Source organism: Lontra canadensis, unplaced genomic scaffold (assembly GCF_010015895.1).
Source record: "Lontra canadensis isolate GAN:19392208 unplaced genomic scaffold, GSC_riverotter_1.0 scaffold16, whole genome shotgun sequence".
Classification (NCBI taxonomy): Eukaryota; Metazoa; Chordata; class Mammalia; order Carnivora; family Mustelidae; genus Lontra; species Lontra canadensis.
In genome coordinates, this window is record NW_022631010.1 from 2,984,509 (window position 1) to 2,998,811 (window position 14,303).

The 14,303-nt window shown below is 57.8% G+C and overlaps 1 protein-coding gene across 2 annotated transcripts in view; it reads left to right on the top strand.

The window, feature by feature from the left end:
* The window catches only part of NOL4L (nucleolar protein 4 like), a 126,334-nt gene that overhangs the window by 49,025 nt on the left and 63,006 nt on the right, over positions 1-14,303 (top strand). For both annotated transcript variants that reach the window (XM_032858894.1, XM_032858896.1), the window contains exons 2-3: positions 866-1,021; positions 7,165-7,276. In XM_032858894.1, coding sequence (XP_032714785.1) covers positions 866-1,021; positions 7,165-7,276 — 268 coding nt within the window. The remainder of the gene's footprint in view (positions 1-865; positions 1,022-7,164; positions 7,277-14,303) is intronic.

Consider the following 14,303-nt stretch of genomic DNA (forward strand, 5'->3'; position numbering starts at 1 on the left):
GACCTCACCAAGCAGTCCACTCCCTGAGGGACCCCAACCGCATCCCCCAGCCTCATGCCCTGCAGTTTCCCTGCTCCCGCCCAGCGCCGCTGGTGGGAGCATGGCAGGTGTCTGCCCAGCAGCAGGACCCCATCTCAGCCCCGGCGCACCTTCTCAGGGCCAGCAGACAGCACTCAGGCCAGCCTGATAAGAGGCTCGGGGGGGCCCCCTTGCTCACGACACCCTGCCACCTCCACGTGGCCTTGTGTCTGTTATTCTCTGTATCTCCAGACACAAAGGGCCTGGGTCTGTTGCGGGCGCTCAGCTGCCAGAGCGGGAAGGGCGGGCAGGGGTGACGAGCTTTTCAGAAAGGCCAGGGTAGAGGCAGGAGTCACCCAGGTGATCCAAGCCGTTCCCCGGGGACCCCAGCCCAGGACCACAGTGGAAGGTTGCTGCTAATTGGCGAGCCCCTGATGGGCTACATCTACTTAGCACCCCCCTCCCCAGAGACTTCCAGGATGGTCTTGGCACAGCATGTGATGCGAGAGCTCCCCGCCCGAGTCTGGCACAATCTGTCTGAAATTGTGAACATGGAGCCTCTTGGTTTTTTAATTTGTAGTTTCGTTGTTGTCGTTCTCTGCTCATTGTTTCTGCGAGATTGGTATCGGTGGCTACCCTGACTCTGGTGCCCCCAGCCCTGGGGCCCTCTCAGCAGGCTCCTTTCACGCCCCCGGGCCTCCAGACCTACCACCGGAGGCCTTGCGGGTCAGGGAGCAGCGCCGTCCCTGCCCCCGCCCCCCGCCCCGACCCTTTGCCAGGCCTCAGGGCCCAGCTCTCACCCCGCCATCATCCCCGCCACTGACACAGCTTGTCCGCCCTGTCGCAGGGGGCAGATGGCCTGTCGGAGCCGGAGGGCATCTCTCTGAAGCGGGTCGCTGTGGTGGAAGATTTCTTTGACATCATCTACTCGATGCACGTGGAGAGCTCGGCGGAGCCAGGCAAAGCCCCCAAGCACGCTGGGCAGAAGAAAACCTACCGAGCGGTGAGATGTCTGTCTCTGGGCCTCTGCGGGCAGCCCCGGGCCTTGGCAGGAGGCCACGGGCTCCGCACATGTTGGGCGGGGGCAGGGCAGGGAGCTGAGGCGTGATGAAACGGCCTTTGGGGACCCAGGGGGGCACAGGGCAAGGGCATGGCAGCCAGAGATGGCTCAAGGGGGGCGAGGGGGCGGGTTCTGTGGTCTGAGCACAAAGGAGAAGCAGGTTGAAGGGGGTGAGGGAGGGAAGGCGAGGGATGAGGGCAGGAGCAAAGCCCTCCTCTTCCCAGTTTCTGCTTCACTTGTTCCCTACCCCCAGCCCCCTGCAGCCGGCTCTGGGACTGTGGGGGTAGGGGTGGCCAGATAATAAGGCTTGAAAGAGCCAATGCTTCCACGGCATTTACCGTGTGCCAGGCCTGCCCTAAATGCTTCCTGAGTGTGTGAGTTCATTCGATTCCCTACCCCCGTGTGAAGTCCGGACTGGAAGTTCCCCAGGGGAAGTCTGGGGACATGGGCCCTACCTCCAGGGAGATCACAGTTCGACTTGGGGTGGGGAGGCTGAGAACAAAACCAAGACATGAGAACCAGAAATGTCTCCAAGACTAGCTTTGAGGGAACAAGAACCCCCAGGGCATTCCGCAAAGGCGTCTCTAGACACTGACGTTCAGTGCTAAACCAGGGGGTGCTTCACGGAGAAGATGGCATATAAACTGGCATTCTAAGCTTGGATAGGCAGAAGGGAGCTGAGACGGTGGGAAACGTCACACATGGGGAGGTAGAGGAGACGGGGGCCAGAGCAGGAGGGGCCTACCTGGGTTCCGTTCCCATCCCCCTGTTCACTGCCATTGCCACGACTTAGGCATAGCTCTGACCCTGGGACCCACCACTAAGTCAGTAAAGCCAAGCACTCTAACCACTAAACCAGTAAAGCCAAACATCTCTTGGGATGGAGGCACTATAGTCCCATTTTGCAGTTAAGGAAACCAAGGCCTGAAAGTTGATCTACCCATCTAAGGTCACATAGCACTTCAGTGGCCGTCAGCTGATGTCCTCATGTCCCCACTGTGTTGACGCTCTCTCTCTGGCTTCTTAGAGAACTGCCCCTCTCACCGGCCTTCCCGACCCAATGCAGCTGTGAACTCCAACCCTACCCCCACCCAACCCCCAAGGTCTTCCTATAAATAGCCTTGGACTGCTGTGGAGGTGGCCTGTATATTTTCCCATATGGCCTTGTTTTTTTTAAATTCCAACCATCTGGTTTGTCCTTGTCCCCAGAAGGTGGCCTTTGCCCTAAATGAGTCTTATGGATAGACCCATGTGCCCAAGAACCTCAGAAGAGGAGGGGCTGGGCTGAGGGAGGCCAGAGATGATTCTACCACTCGCCCTCCCCCTCCTGCTTCTCAGTGCATGTGTGATGGGACAGGGAATCCTGAAGGTCTTCCCCCCCAGAGGGTCATAGATGAAGGGAGATATGCCTGAGCCAGAGCCTTTGTGGCCCCTTGGTATTCACGAGACCTAGCACATCTTCTCAGTGTTTAGTCTGCCGGTGCTGGGCAGCCTAGCACCTCCTGGCCACAGCCCTCTGAGCCTTCATGTGGACCAAGGGTGCATATATGAAGCCGGGGCTCCTGTGTTCTTCATTTTACAGATGAGGAGACTGAGGCTCAGAGGGACACATAATCTGCCTTGAGGTCACCCTACTGTTGTTCAGAGCCAGGCTGCTGGCCCCAGAGCCCATGCCCTGGCCACCTCCCACTCCTGCCTCTCTATGAACCCCCCTGTGGTCAGCTAGTAAGCCCGATGACTTGCTGTTGTCAAGGTAAATGGGCTTGGGCCAGCCAGATCACGTGATTTCCCTGGTCTCCTTGATGACCAGCACCCAGCCTCGTGCCAGAGGCACTCCCAGGGTATTTATTTACTTATTTATTTTGAGATTTATTCATTGGAGAGAGAAAGAGAGAATGAGTGGGGGAGGGGAGGGACAGAGGGAGAGGATCTCAAAGGACTCCCTGGTAAGCGAGGAGCCCTGATCCTAAGCCCTGATGCCGGGCTCCATCTCACAACCCTCAGATCATGACCTGAGCCCAGAGTCAGAGGCTTAACACACTGGGCCACCGAGGCCCCCCTCCCTGGGTATTTAGGAAGGCAGGGTCTGCAGCCTCGGTGCTGTAGAGAAGGCAGGGCTGGACTGGTCCCACCAGCCTCTGTGTCCCTGGGCCAAGCGGACGTCCAGCCCTTTGCTCTGCACTTCCTGGCTTCTCGTCCATATGCCTGCCGCGTGCCCCACTTCCCGCTGCCCAGCCTGGAGCTGGCACATGACTGGCAGCGGGCCAGCTGGGCTGCGCACAGAGCTGGAATTTCAGCAGCAGGGCCAAGGCTGAGTGGAGCAGGCCAGGGCCCTCCTGCCGTGGGTGTGAAGGCCAAGGGGGCTGCTGCACCTCCCTCCTCCCCGGTGTGCCTCCTTTCCCTTCCCCCTCCTCTTCCCCATCTGTCACCCTTCTCTTGCCACCCTTTTCCTTTTTTGGGGGTGGGGGTGGTGCCTGGAGGCTTTTGTCCCCCTTCTTTTCATCTGATCCCATTTTCCTTAACCCAGGCCTAGCTCTTCAGCCCATCCGTGCCCTCCTGGAAAAGAACCCCCAAGGAAACTCTGTGCCGATGGCAGCAGAGAGGCTGAGCCTGGCACCGTGGGGTTTGCATTGGGCCCCTGGCTGAGGGTTTTTGGACCTTTCTCTGTGTTTTGCCAGACCTGAATCCTGGGGCTGCCTTGCCATCTCTAGGCCACTGGGGGCCTTCCAGATTCTTACAGGCCTGAGGTGCCTGCAGGAAGCAGGGGGCTGGAAGGGAAATGGGCAGACTTGTTCAAGGGCATTAAAGGAGGCACGTTCTTCTGTGGGAAAAGGAAGCTTCTGGCACCCACCACTATCCAGCAGTAGATCAGAGAGAGCAGGTAATGAGCTTTCTGAAACTGAGGGTATGAGCCAGGGATAGATGGCCATTTACAATGGGTAATGCAGGGGATTCCCATTTGGGGCAGGAAGTCCCTGCCATACTTTGCCTCTGATGCAGTGTGACCAGGCGATCCAGAGGATCCCCAGGGGGACTTGCCCCTGCCCCCGGGGTCTGGGGAGGGTTCCAGGTGGTTCTACAAATTTCCTGATCCTACACAGAGGACAGGTCCTTTTTCAAGGGGCTTTTTTGGGAGTCTATACCCATTTGGGTTGGAGCAAGCTCTTTGCTTCCTTCCTCTCTCCCCGGGTGCCGGTAGGCTAGGCCGAGCGGCAGAGTCTGGAGCTGGCCGCCCAGACCACATTGGAGTTGGGGCCAGATGTGGTCAGCAGCTGCTCCAGGCCCACCACGTGCTAATCCACCGCAGGGCAGCAGGAGGATCTTGTAAAGTGGTGCAAATCCCCCCAATTGGCCTCATCTGTCCTTGTCGGCCCTGGAGCTAGGGAGCGAAAATGGGGCCTTACAAGTCAACGACTCTGCAAATAGCTTCTGCTCTCCCTGCCTGTGAAATCTCCCTTCGTTTTACCACCGGGAAAAACGCGAAAGGTCTCAGTGTCCAGGCAGGAGGCCCCAAGTGCAAGGCAGCAGGCTGCTGGGGGAAGCGGGGTGGGGGCAGGGGTCCTGGGGCTTCCCTTCCTTGAACACAGCAGCTCTGTCTTTACCTGTTTCACATTTTGGCTTCACACAAGAGACTATTTCCAGAACTGTGTCTGGAGCTCCAAAACTATCCGAAAACCACCCTCCTATTGACTAGGGAGGGCATAAGCGAGGATTGTCCTCCTCCTTTCAGCTCGTCCTGGGGGCCTCTGTGTGGTGGAACAGGAATGGAGGTCCCATTTCCTATGTGGACAGGCCAGGAGAGTGAAGGCTGAAGGCCCCACGGGGCCCTTCCTCCATGCTGGCCTCTACAGCAGCATGGAGCTAGGCAGGCCTCTGCCCCCCCAACTGACTCCCCCCACTCACCCCCCGCAGCTGTTCACGAGGCTGCAGACCTTCCAGCCCCCCAGGGTAGGGCTTCCAAGGGCTTCTCCCCCAGCCTTCTCCAGTCCACTCCACCTGCTCCTGTGCGGCACCCAGGGCCGGAAGCCACATGCCCAGCGCTCCCTGCCTTGTGGCCCACCAGCCAGCTTGGCGCACTGCTGGGATCCCTGCCAAGGCCAAGAGAGCTGGGGCTGCCACTCTGGCCCCTGGGCTGGGCCCTCTCTGGGAACTGCACCTGGACCCTCCTTGGCGGGTCAGGTGGCAAGTGGGGCCTCTGCTCGTGCTACAGGCCGCCCTTTCCAGAGCAGCCAGGCCAGGAAGGCCCTCCTTGAGCTCTGGAGAAATGATTTCTCTGCCCAGCAGCCGGTGAACTCCGCAGAACAAAGTCAGGCTGTTCCTATGGCAGCAACTTCCCTCCTTTCCCAGCGGACTGTGACACTCCTCCCCCAGGTCCTCAACTCATCCTGGAGGTCTGACCTGGGATGCCACACCTTGCAGCGCCTCGGCGGGGCTCACCTGTTTGCCCAGCTCAGTCAAGGTCCCAATCTTTGCCTGGTGGACACCCGGCACCCTTGCCCCTTTACTCCTGCCGCCATCGGCCCTTCAGCCCCGAAGGCCTGAGAGGGACATGCCACTCCTGAGACTTCCAAGCAGGTTGCGCTGGGAATGAAGATGTCTCTGTGTGTGGCAGGAAAGCCCCCATCCCGGAGCCCTTAGACCTGAGGAGGACGGGCCGCCTGCCCTCCCATCCACCAGCTCCAATCAGAGCGCAGGGCTTTGCCCTTGTCCCTGACCTCCAGAGGAAGGCAATCAGACAGGGAATTTGGAAGGGAGATAACTCATCAAGGAGCCTGCCTGCTCCGCAGAGCATCAAATCAGCTGAGAAATAACAATTGTGTCACCAAAATTAACTCTGCCTTTGCAGCCGGCCACCAAGCAGGGGTGGCCCCCAAGCTCCACAGACCAGCTGAGCTGAGGGCACAGCCTGAGCTGGTCCTCTGAGGGCCTGGCCATAGCCCTGGGACCCTGCCCTCCCCCCCCCCCCTGCACTGTCCCCCCCATCCACTCCGCCCTACCCTACTCCACCTCCCGACCACCACAGAGATGGCAACAGGGCCCTCGTGCATCCCAAAGGAGCAGACCTTGTGCTGTCCTGGAGAGCAGCCCCCTCCCTCCGTGGGCTGACCAGAGCCCTCCGCCAACTTTCCCAGCTGGGCTGCAGGGAGGATGGTGGAATGCTGGGGTGATGCTGCCCCTTAGTGGAGAGGAGCGGGACGGCCTAGGCTCTGGGAAATGGGTGAAAACCAGCAACTGGGCAGCTACCAGTCTCAGCCAGTGAACCCGGGCCTAAGAGGCCGCCAAACCAGGCCGAATACGTTTCCCGAAACCCAGAGCAAGAGGGTACATCTGGGCTTCTGGGCCCACACCCCCTCCTCCACTCCCAGCCTGTTCTTGTATTCCCTCCCACCTAGTTCCCCTCCCTTCCCGCCTCCCTGGCTAGGTGAGGCCCCCTGGAGGCAGTCCTGGCGCGGTGTGACCTGGAGCATTGGCTTTGGTCTGCCACTGCCTCTAACAAGCTGTGTGGCCTTAGGCAAGTAGGTCTACTTCTCTGAGCCCTGTGACCTCACCTGGAACGTGGGCGTCCTTAACAGCGTGTCCAGTTTGAAAATTTGTCATCAGACTCTCACAGCGCTCCCTAAAATGTTCTCGATCTGTGAGTGATTGCAGGAAGACCTTTTCAAACCTTGGGCTCCGTCCATAGGCCCAGAGCTGGTAGATTCATGGGTCTCAGTTTATCCATCCCTAAGAATGGAAATTGTTTCACCCTCCCCTAGAGCAATGTTTATATACTCATTTTTCAGGAGCAACAATTAAATGCTCTGAGAGGAGTATTACTTATTAAAATATAGGTTAGACAATGTTTCGTTGTTCGTGCTTTCTCAATTTCTAACTCTTTTATTCAACATTTTTTAAAAAGTGGTTTTCCATAAGAGTACTAACTCATTTCCATGGCTAAGAATTGAGGACACCTGCTCCTTGCTCCTCGAATCCCTTCCCTTTCTTCAAGGGCCAAGCATCTGCCACCAGCACACAGATCTTGGTGACCTGGTGACCAGGTGGACTCCCCCGGTCCCATATAATGAGCAAACCTTTTCTGTCCCCAGATTGCGGAGACCTATGCCTTCCTCCCGCGAGAGGCCGTGACCCGGTTCCTGATGAGCTGCACTGAGTGTCAGAAGAGAATGCACTTTAACTCCAACGGCCTGGAGCCCAAAGGTAGGGGAGGAGGTGGGGGTGCTGGTGGCTCCGGGATGCTGTGCCGCTGTGCCGGGAGAGGCCCTTCCACCAGGAGGGCCCGCCCCTTGCTGGCACAGACAGAAAAGTGCATGGCCAGTGGTTATCACAATTCCCAGAGGCCAGTGTGGGTCCCTGCCCAAAGAGCCTCTTTTTTTTTTTTTTTTTGGTTGTTGTTTCTTAACTGTAAGAAAAATGTCAAGTTTCCTTGAAAAGCCAATGGTACGTTCCAACTGCCCATCAAGACTCTCTTCTCCCACTGATGTTCCTGATGGAAACAGATCATCTCACCCTCTTCCCTAAGCTCCTTCATTCTTGTCACCCAGACCTCGCCCTGAGCGGTGTCCTCGTGGGTCTGGTCACACTGACCTGTCTGAGCTCTCAGGAGACAGGAGCACGCCTCTCGCCACCTGTGCCTTTTTACCCTCGAGCCCCCACACCTACTGGTAGGGGGTCCTCCCTGAGTGTTCCTTCCCTCCCTGCAAACAACCAGGGAATCTGTGGGGATTACTTAGAATTTAAATGCCTGGAGCACTTGTGACCAGCCGAAGTAGGTCCCTTGGACAGATGTCCATGCCCTCCAGCCCTGTCCTCCCTGCTGAGATGCAGTGCGGACCCCCACTTCAGTCCCATCACTACCTCAACCTGAGCATCCCCGGAGGCCCCCAGTGAGTGTGGGGTCCATCTCTTCACGGGCGGCTTTGGCACAGCAAGGTGGACTAGAGCATTCGGCCGGTACAATCATAGCTCTGCCCCGAGAGGTGGTGGCCAGGTGGGCAGTTTGTCAGGGCTTCCAGGCTGCTCCTGGACCTCAGGCTGTACAGGTGGAAGTCAGTGGGTGCTTCTTGCCTGAGGATGGGAACAGACTCAGAATGAAGGGCCAGCCGTGCGCTTGGGTGGTCCTTCAGTGGCGTCCACCGCTTCTGAGGAAGGAAATAGCAACAAAGCTCAAGTAGATGACGACAAAGAAATCATAGCGTAGGTGTCAGGTGGGGTGTTTTTCTGTTTTGTTTTGTTTTGTTGTGGGTTTTTTTGGTGGTCTCCAATGCCCGTGAGTGACTGACACCAGCTGACAGACCAGATCCAGAAGCCTTCCTATCTGTGGGGTCATCAGGCCACGGGCTGCTTCATTGGGTACATGGGTGGCTTCTAAAGCCTGTGGGATGGGAACAAGTGTGGCTCATACTTCATAAATGCCGGGTTCCTGGTTTAAGAGCAGAGCCCCCCAGGCCACACTTGGTGGGTTTGAATCCCAGCTCTGCCACTCAGCAGCGGTGTGTCCCAAACAAGCGATTTCAGCTCTCTGAGTCTCAGTTCCCTCATCCATGGGTAGAGTTAAATCGTGGTGCCTACTTCAGGGGACCCCTGGGGTTTGAGGGTTCATCCCCATACCTGGCACGGGGCTCACGCAGGAGGAGGGAGCTGGGGCTGTTGCAAGGCCACCAATGCCTCGGAGCCCCCCCCCCCCCCGCCCCCAGCCCTGGGCCAAGAGGGTATTTGGTATTTGGTGCTTGCAAATAGGCCAGGAGGGCTTTCCCTGCCGCACCCCCACCCTGTCAGGGTCTGGGTCCCCAGGCGCGTGCCCTGCTGGTGGCTGCCTGTCCCTTCCTGTTCTGGCCTAACCGTTTCCATAGCAACTGGCGGAGTCAGACACTAAAGCGCTAGCCTAGAGGAACGGAGGCGAGGCCACGAGGGGCCTGCTTTGTGGGCTGCTCCGAGGTGTCCGCAGTTTCCCTCTGTTGTGCTGCTGCCGGGGTGGAGGACGACTGTCACCTCCCCCACTCCTCGGTTATGGTGGCCAGGTCTCTGGGGCGGCAGCTCCACTCCTCCTCATCCATGGGCTCTGGCCTGGCCAGGAGGCAGCCTGTCTCTTCTCTGAGCTGCCCAGGAGAAGGAGGAGGAGGAGGATGGGAGGGATTTGGTGGGGTGGGGGGGACAGAGAGAGTGAGAGAGAGAGAGAATGTGAGCATTCCCGCCAGGAGGGAGCCTCCTGGAATTTCAACCAGCTCTGTGTGCTCTGCACAGGAACCTCTCTTTCCAGGGTTTTGCTCCAGGCCGGTTAGGGCCGGAGAGCAGTCAGTGCAAAGTTTGCGGGGACCGTCCTTGCTGGCGGCAGACAGAATGCTGCTTCTCGGGCCCCAGGCACACAGCTTCCCACACAAGGGAGGAGGAGACACTGAGGGAGTTGGAGACAGTGTGGCCCATGGCAAAGTACGGTGGGGGGCACCCAGCAGGCCTGGCTGTGGCGCCTGGCAGGCTGGGGACCTCTCTTCATAATAGCTTCCACGATCCCATGAGGGATCTGTCCCAGCTTGTAGCTGAGGAAATGAGGCACAGACGAGTGTCATGGTGAAATCAGTTGTCCAAGCTCCTCCAGAAGGCAGGAGAACTTACTTTATCGTCAGCAAAATGGGAGGAATGCCTGCCTCTCGGAGTTGAATTACAGGAGCCCATTCTGGAGGGCGCCTGGTGCAGCAGGCACATGGGAAACACCAGCCTGCTACCCTCTGCCCTCTGTGCCCTCTGTGTCCTGTGAGCACAGGCCCCCTCAGGGCTCCCGCTGGCTCCTGTTCCTCACCTCCTTTCTACCAAGTGGATCCTCTTCACGGGGGCCGAACCTCCAGAACCCCGGGGCTCCCCGCCGCCCCAAAACCTAGGGTTCTCACGCAGTCCCACCACAAGAATGCCAGTGTTCAGGGGGCTCCACAGGGAGACAGCTGATCAACCACCCCACCTAGGTGAACACCCTGGGTACACAACCTGGATGCTGGGCAGAAAGGAAACGCTTGCTTTCTGGAAGCTGCTAGTGGAGAGCCTCAGAGTCTAAAAGGCTCCCCTGTCTGCTTAATGGCCACAGGCATTAGCTGCCTGGGCTACCCTCGCCAGCTGGCAGGGTGTCCCTTCCCCTACCCGAGCTGAGAGCTTGCAGATCTGATCTCCTCCCACCGTACTGGCCTCTCAGGGTGCGGCCATACTGCTTGCTCTTTCCTAGGCACCCCTGCCAATGCCAGCCGTCCCCCTCGTTTTTCTGCCCCAGGCCCCAGACCCCGGCCCGTGTTCCTGTCCCAGGAAGGGGGGGCAGGAGGGGGACAGGGAACAGGATGGAGACTTCTCGAGGGGCTGTTGGGAAAATGCCTGGCTTCCTGGCCTCGTGTTAAAAAGAAAGAGAGGAAGCAAAGCAGCCTCCCCTGCTCAGCAGTTTGTCCCCGGCGGAGCGTGGGGGCCTGGACAGTCCCGTGCCCTCCCCCAGCGCCAGGAGCAGAAACAAAGGAGGCTGCTGAGGATCAGGAAGTCCAAGGATGGGAAATTCCAGGGCCTCCCGGCTCCACGCTCCTTTTCCATAGCCCTGAGTGAGTCCAGGCGTAGAGAGCACAGAGGGTGAGAACCGGGTGTGCCCTCAGACCAGCCCTAGCTCCTGGGGAAAGGGGCCTCTGCAGACACACTCCGGTTCCTCTGAGGTGATAAAATATTAATTGCGTGGCAACAAACCAGGATTAGCAGTGGACCACCCAGTTCTCTACAGCAGGGACCCTCCTTCGGAGACAGAATCGTCCACCCCGGTGGTGGTTCCTTCGCACCAGGCCCAGACTGCTCTGTCTGCTTCCAGCCCCCTCTGTGCCTAGCCCTCCAGATCCTGTCCTCCCCTCAGGTGACCCCATTCCAGTTGCTTCCTTTGCCCCCGCAGTCTTTCCCATGCCAGCCAGGTTGCTGGCCTGGCCTGGCCCAGTTTTCGTACTCGTTTGCTGTACGACACGGGGAGGATACCGCATCTGTAAGATGGGGATACTAATACTAGTACCCGCCTCCTGGAGCAGGAGGGTCTGCGTGGAACTCCTGAGGAGTGCTGAGTAGCTGCTGGCTGGGTGATTGAACACTGTTCTGATCCCTTCTCCGCAAAGCCGTCTTGAGCTATTCCAGAGCCCTCTGAGTTCTTCCTCCCCTGAGCTCTAATAGACTGGCCATCAGTTCCCCCAGCTGAGAGCATGGCTTGTGCCTACAGGGTCCCCCCACCTACCCCACCCTGAATGCACACACAGCAGTGCTCCTTCAATACTTGCTGGTCTGCTGACTCACATCCCTAGGACAGAGGCTTCCTAGCACCCCCTGAGCCAGCCCCAGGCCCCACATCTGTTCTGTTTCCAGATCTGAACACCCCCACAGGCTGGTGGCTCTCATGGCTCCTCTGGGCCCTCCTGATGCCCACACACTTGAACACCCAGCCCCGCCTGGGAGACTGGCCACTGGCCCTGGGAGCCACGGGGGTCCCTGGACTGAGTTCCTCCATTCTGTAGGTGAAAGCTCCAGAGAACTGCCCCCATGTGCTCTACCTGGAGGGGCGAGGCCCGCTGCCACCCCTGAAGCTTGCCATTGGAGCCCAGCAGTGGAGGTCAGCGCTTGGCTTGGCCTGGCTCCAGACGCCCCATCACTGATTATTCCAAGGCCCGTAAACCCAGGGCTAGCTCTTGGGCTGGTTTCGGTTGTCCTTGGCAAAGAGTGTTGAGACATCTCTTTGAGAGGTTCCTCTGCCTCTCTCCCCAGCCACTTGCTGGATCATGGCGGCCCTGTGACCCCTGCGAACGCCCACCGCCCCAGCGTGGCTCAGGCATGGCTGCTGTGTGTGTTGACCATAGCGGGGGCCGGCCTGTCTTCACAGAGCCCGGGGAAGCCGCTGCTAGCCACCTTAGCTCTTGCCCAGCCTGGCATGTGTCTGTCCTGTGAGCACAGGCCCCCTCAGGGCTCCCGCTGGCTCCTGTTCCTCACCTCCTTTCTACCAAGTGGATCCTCTTCACGGGGGCCGAACCTCCAGAACCCCGGGGCTCCCCGCCACCCCAAAACCTAGGGTTCTCACGCAGTCCCACCACCAGCTCCCAGCACCTTCCCTCATCCGGAATGCCCCCCACCCGCAGGAACTCTCACTTCTGGAGGCGTAGGCGGGAGCATTTCACTGCACCTGGGTCTCAGTGTGTGTGTGTGTGTGTGTGTGTGTGTGTGTGTCTGTGTCTGTGTGTGTGTGTGTGTGTGTGTGTGCGCACTCAGGGGAGCCTGGCTCCTGGTCTCGAGCCCTCCCAGCTCGCCTCTGGGCGCCAGAGGTGGTTTCAGAGCTGTGGACATGCTGGGGTGGGAACAGGCCAAGGAAGATCCCTTTTCCGCCCTGAGAGGGCCATACTAGCCGTTGCTTTTTTCTTCCCTAAACCAAGCTGTACCTGGCTTTTTTTTTTTTTTAAGATTTTATTTATTTATTTGACACAGAGAGAGAGAGAGAGAGAGAGTGCCCTAGCAGGCAGAGAGGCAGGTTGCGGGGGGAGGGGAAGCAGGCTCCCTGCTGAGCCGAGAGCCTCATGCGGGGCTCCATCCCAGGACCCCAAGATCATGACCTGAGCTGAAGGCAGAGGCTTAACCCACTGAGCCACCCAGGCGCCCCTGTACCTGGCTTTATTAAAGATACTTGCTCATAAGCAGTCGTGGCATTTAGGCGGGCCAGGGGTGGCCAGCCTCCGTGGATGACCAGACACGGAGAGTCACCATGACACTCAATGAGGGCTTCCTTTGTGGCTCTGACCAGCCATCCTTAGGGTGAGGGTGGCCCTGCCTGCAGCTTTTCACCAGACAGCCATGTCTCTGAGGAAATGAAATGGAAATGGCCGAATTCTCCGTCTGAAGACGCAGCATCTGAAAACAGGAACCAGGGCCCTGTTGAGTGACACCATCTCAGTGTGGTTGCTCAAATGTCTGCCTCACACATGCTTCCAGCCCCGTCGCTTTCGGGCAGGAGGCAGGTCCCAGCATGCCCCTGGGTTCCAGGAGGTCAAGTCTGGGCTGAGGGCGGGGCGGCAAGAAGAGGACCCAAGGCCACGGAAACTGGATTTTAGTTCCTTCCGCGCCAGGCGTCTGGGCAAAGGTGCCAGTGGGCAGCCAGGCCAGATCCCTCTGCCACAGAACCAAGAGGAAATCTCTATTAAAAAAAAAAAAAAAAAAGTTCAGCCCATTTTAAGCCGGTTTCTGAGATATTAGTGACCTTTAGTTCTTCCTCGAAGAATAAAAATCTTCCTTCAAGAACACAAAAACTCTGAGTGTTGCAACACAGATTTAAAAAGCAAAACATAGTTCTGCATTTTCTTTTTTTTTTTAAGATTTTATTTATTCATTTGACAGAGATCACAAGTAGGCAGAGAGGCGGGCAGAGAAAGAGGGGGAAGCAGGCTCCCTGCTGAGCAGAGAGCCCCATGCGGGGCTCAATCCCAGGACCCTGAGATCATGACCTAAGCCAGAGGCAGAACCCAGGTGCCCCTAGTTCTGCATTTTCATACAACTTGGTAAGAAATGTTATTTAAGCTGGATGACTCCCAGAAGTATAGCACCTCAAAAGGACACCCCTTAGTCCCCCAGATGCGGTCTACACGGACTCTATTTTCCGGGCTGTTTTATCCATATCAAGCAAGGGACTCCCTTGTCCCTTTTGCGTAGCTTCACCCCCTTGTTTGAAGGGGCTTTTCTTTTTTCTTTATTGTTAAACATTTATAACACAGAACTTGTCATTTTAATAGTTTTTAAGTATACAGTCGGTGACATTATTTATATTCACACCGTTGGGCAACCATTCCCGCTGTGTTTCCAAAACATTTTCACCACCCCAAACAGAAACCATGTATCCATGAGGCAATAACTTGCCATTCCCAAGCCCCAGTCCCTAATAACCTCTGTCCCACTTTCTGTCTCAGTGAGTCTGCCTAGTCTAGATAATTCCATCCAAGTGCAAGCCTATGGTACTTGCCCTTTTGCGTCTGGCTTCTTTCACATGGCATAGTGTTTTCAAGGTCACAGGGACCTTCCTGGCCTGGCCTCTGGCTCCTCCACCGGGGCCCCGGCACCCGGTTGCCCTTCAGCCCATCTCTCCAGCCCGGCGGTGATGGGGGAGGACAGGCACTGGCCAGTCCAGAAGTCGCTCCTGCTTCTCCTTCTCGGACTGCTCAAATCCCGGCCCTTGAACAGAACTAGGCACCAGGGGGAG